This window comes from Limulus polyphemus, unplaced genomic scaffold (assembly GCF_000517525.1).
Source record: "Limulus polyphemus unplaced genomic scaffold, Limulus_polyphemus-2.1.2 Scaffold6961, whole genome shotgun sequence".
Classification (NCBI taxonomy): domain Eukaryota; kingdom Metazoa; phylum Arthropoda; class Merostomata; order Xiphosura; family Limulidae; genus Limulus; species Limulus polyphemus.
In genome coordinates, this window is record NW_013672571.1 from 42,976 (window position 1) to 44,847 (window position 1,872).

The 1,872-nt window shown below is 35.8% G+C and overlaps 1 protein-coding gene across 1 annotated transcript in view; it reads left to right on the forward strand.

Moving 5' to 3' along the window:
* LOC106474219 overlaps positions 1-1,872 on the forward strand; it is a 47,772-nt gene that overhangs the window by 42,568 nt on the left and 3,332 nt on the right. Inside the window, exons 24-25 of the mRNA XM_022402570.1 lie at positions 383-499; positions 882-979. Coding sequence (XP_022258278.1) covers positions 383-499; positions 882-979 — 215 coding nt within the window. The remainder of the gene's footprint in view (positions 1-382; positions 500-881; positions 980-1,872) is intronic.

Sequence of the window (1,872 nt, forward strand, 5' to 3'; positions counted from 1 at the left end):
CTAAAGATCAACCCTGCGACTAATATAAAGGTACGACTTATAATACGGTACTTGCTACTCTAGATTGGTTGTATATAACCTTGACAGTGACCCCTAAAGATCAACCCTGCGACTAATATAAAGGTACGACTTATAATACGGTACTTGCTACTCTAGATTGGTTGTATATAACCTTGACAGTGACCCCTAAAGATCAACCCTGCGACTAGTATAAATGTGCGACTTATACGGTACTTGCTACTCTAGATTGGTTGTATATAACCTTGACAGTGACCCCTAAAGATCAACCCTGCGACTAGTATAAAAGTGCGACTTATAATACGGTACTTGTTACTCTAGATTGGTTGTATATAACCTTGACAGTGACCTGGTTCTTTTCAAGGGTGATAATATTCGAAGTGTTCCTGAAGAGACTGCACCCTCTGTAACGACCCAGCGAAACGACAATCGGTTTGAGCGTAAGGAAGACCCGAGTGCGTCTCAGTGGGTGGAGACGAAGGTAGGTGGCGATTATTTTATACGTTTTTGATTTAGTGAATAATCATCTGTGTCGAGATTTCTATACACCAGAGGGCGCCACTCAACAACGGGAGAATTAAAAAATATCCAATAATGTTTCACAGCGTGTAATCTTGTCTGTTTTGTAATAAAAAAACATGTACACGCGGATTAGGATAATCTGCATGATTAACGTAGCATATCAAAGCAAGATAAACTAGCTAGATTTAACTTAAAATAACCCACAGCAACAGTAATATTTCATATGTAAGTAAAACGTTAGTGCGTAGGTTACTTGCTTACATTTTAGTTAACCAAAATTTACAGATCTGAAGCTGTGGAATAGTTCAGAAATTTATATAATTGTTTTTCCAATTTCCCAGGAAGTTGCAGACAACGGTACAGAAACGATCCAGTTGAATGATGGGAAATACTCTGTTCTTCAGTTTGCCCTCTTCAATTTTCGGGAAAGCTTGGACAAGTGAGTATGCAAGTGTTGAGCAAAACAACGAGGTCAGAATATTTAGTTTCTGTTCACCACCTATCGATATTAAAGTTTCTGAATTGCAACCGAATCTAGGCATGTTCAGGGCTGATTACACTCTGCTATAAAAGTTATGGTTAGGCATGTTTTGTGATTTATTATTTGCGTTGACTATATTTTCAATTTTGTTATAAAATGTTAGAATTAGGCTTGTTCAGCCGTACTGTTTACGTTGACTACATTTTCAATTTTGTTATAAAATGTTAGAATTAGGCTTGTTCAGCCGTACTGTTTAGGTCGACTACATTTTGTTATAAAATGTTAGAATTAGGCTTGTTCCGTACTGTTTACGTTGACTACATTTTATTATAAAATATTAGAATTAGGCTTGTTCAGCCCTACTGTTTACGTCGACTACATTTTGTTATAAAATGTTAGAATTAGGCTTGTTCAACCCTACTGTTTACGTCGACTACATTTTGTTATAAAATGTTAGAATTAGGCTTGTTCAGCCCTACTGTTTACGTCGACTACATTTTATTATAAAATGTTAGAATTAGGCTTGTTCAACCCTACTGTTTACGTCGACTACATTTTGTTATAAAATGTTAGAATTAGGCTTGTTCAGCCCTACTGTTTACGTCGACTACATTTTATTATAAAATGTTAGAATTAGGCTTGTTCAACCCTACTGTTTACGTCGACTACATTTTGTTATAAAATGTTAGAATTAGGCTTGTTCAGCCCTACTGTTTACGTCGACTACATTTTATTATAAAATGTTAGAATTAGGCTTGTTCAACCCTACTGTTTACGTCGACTACATTTTGTTATAAAATGTTAGAATTAGGCTTGTTCAGCCCTACTGTTTACGTCGACTACATTTTATT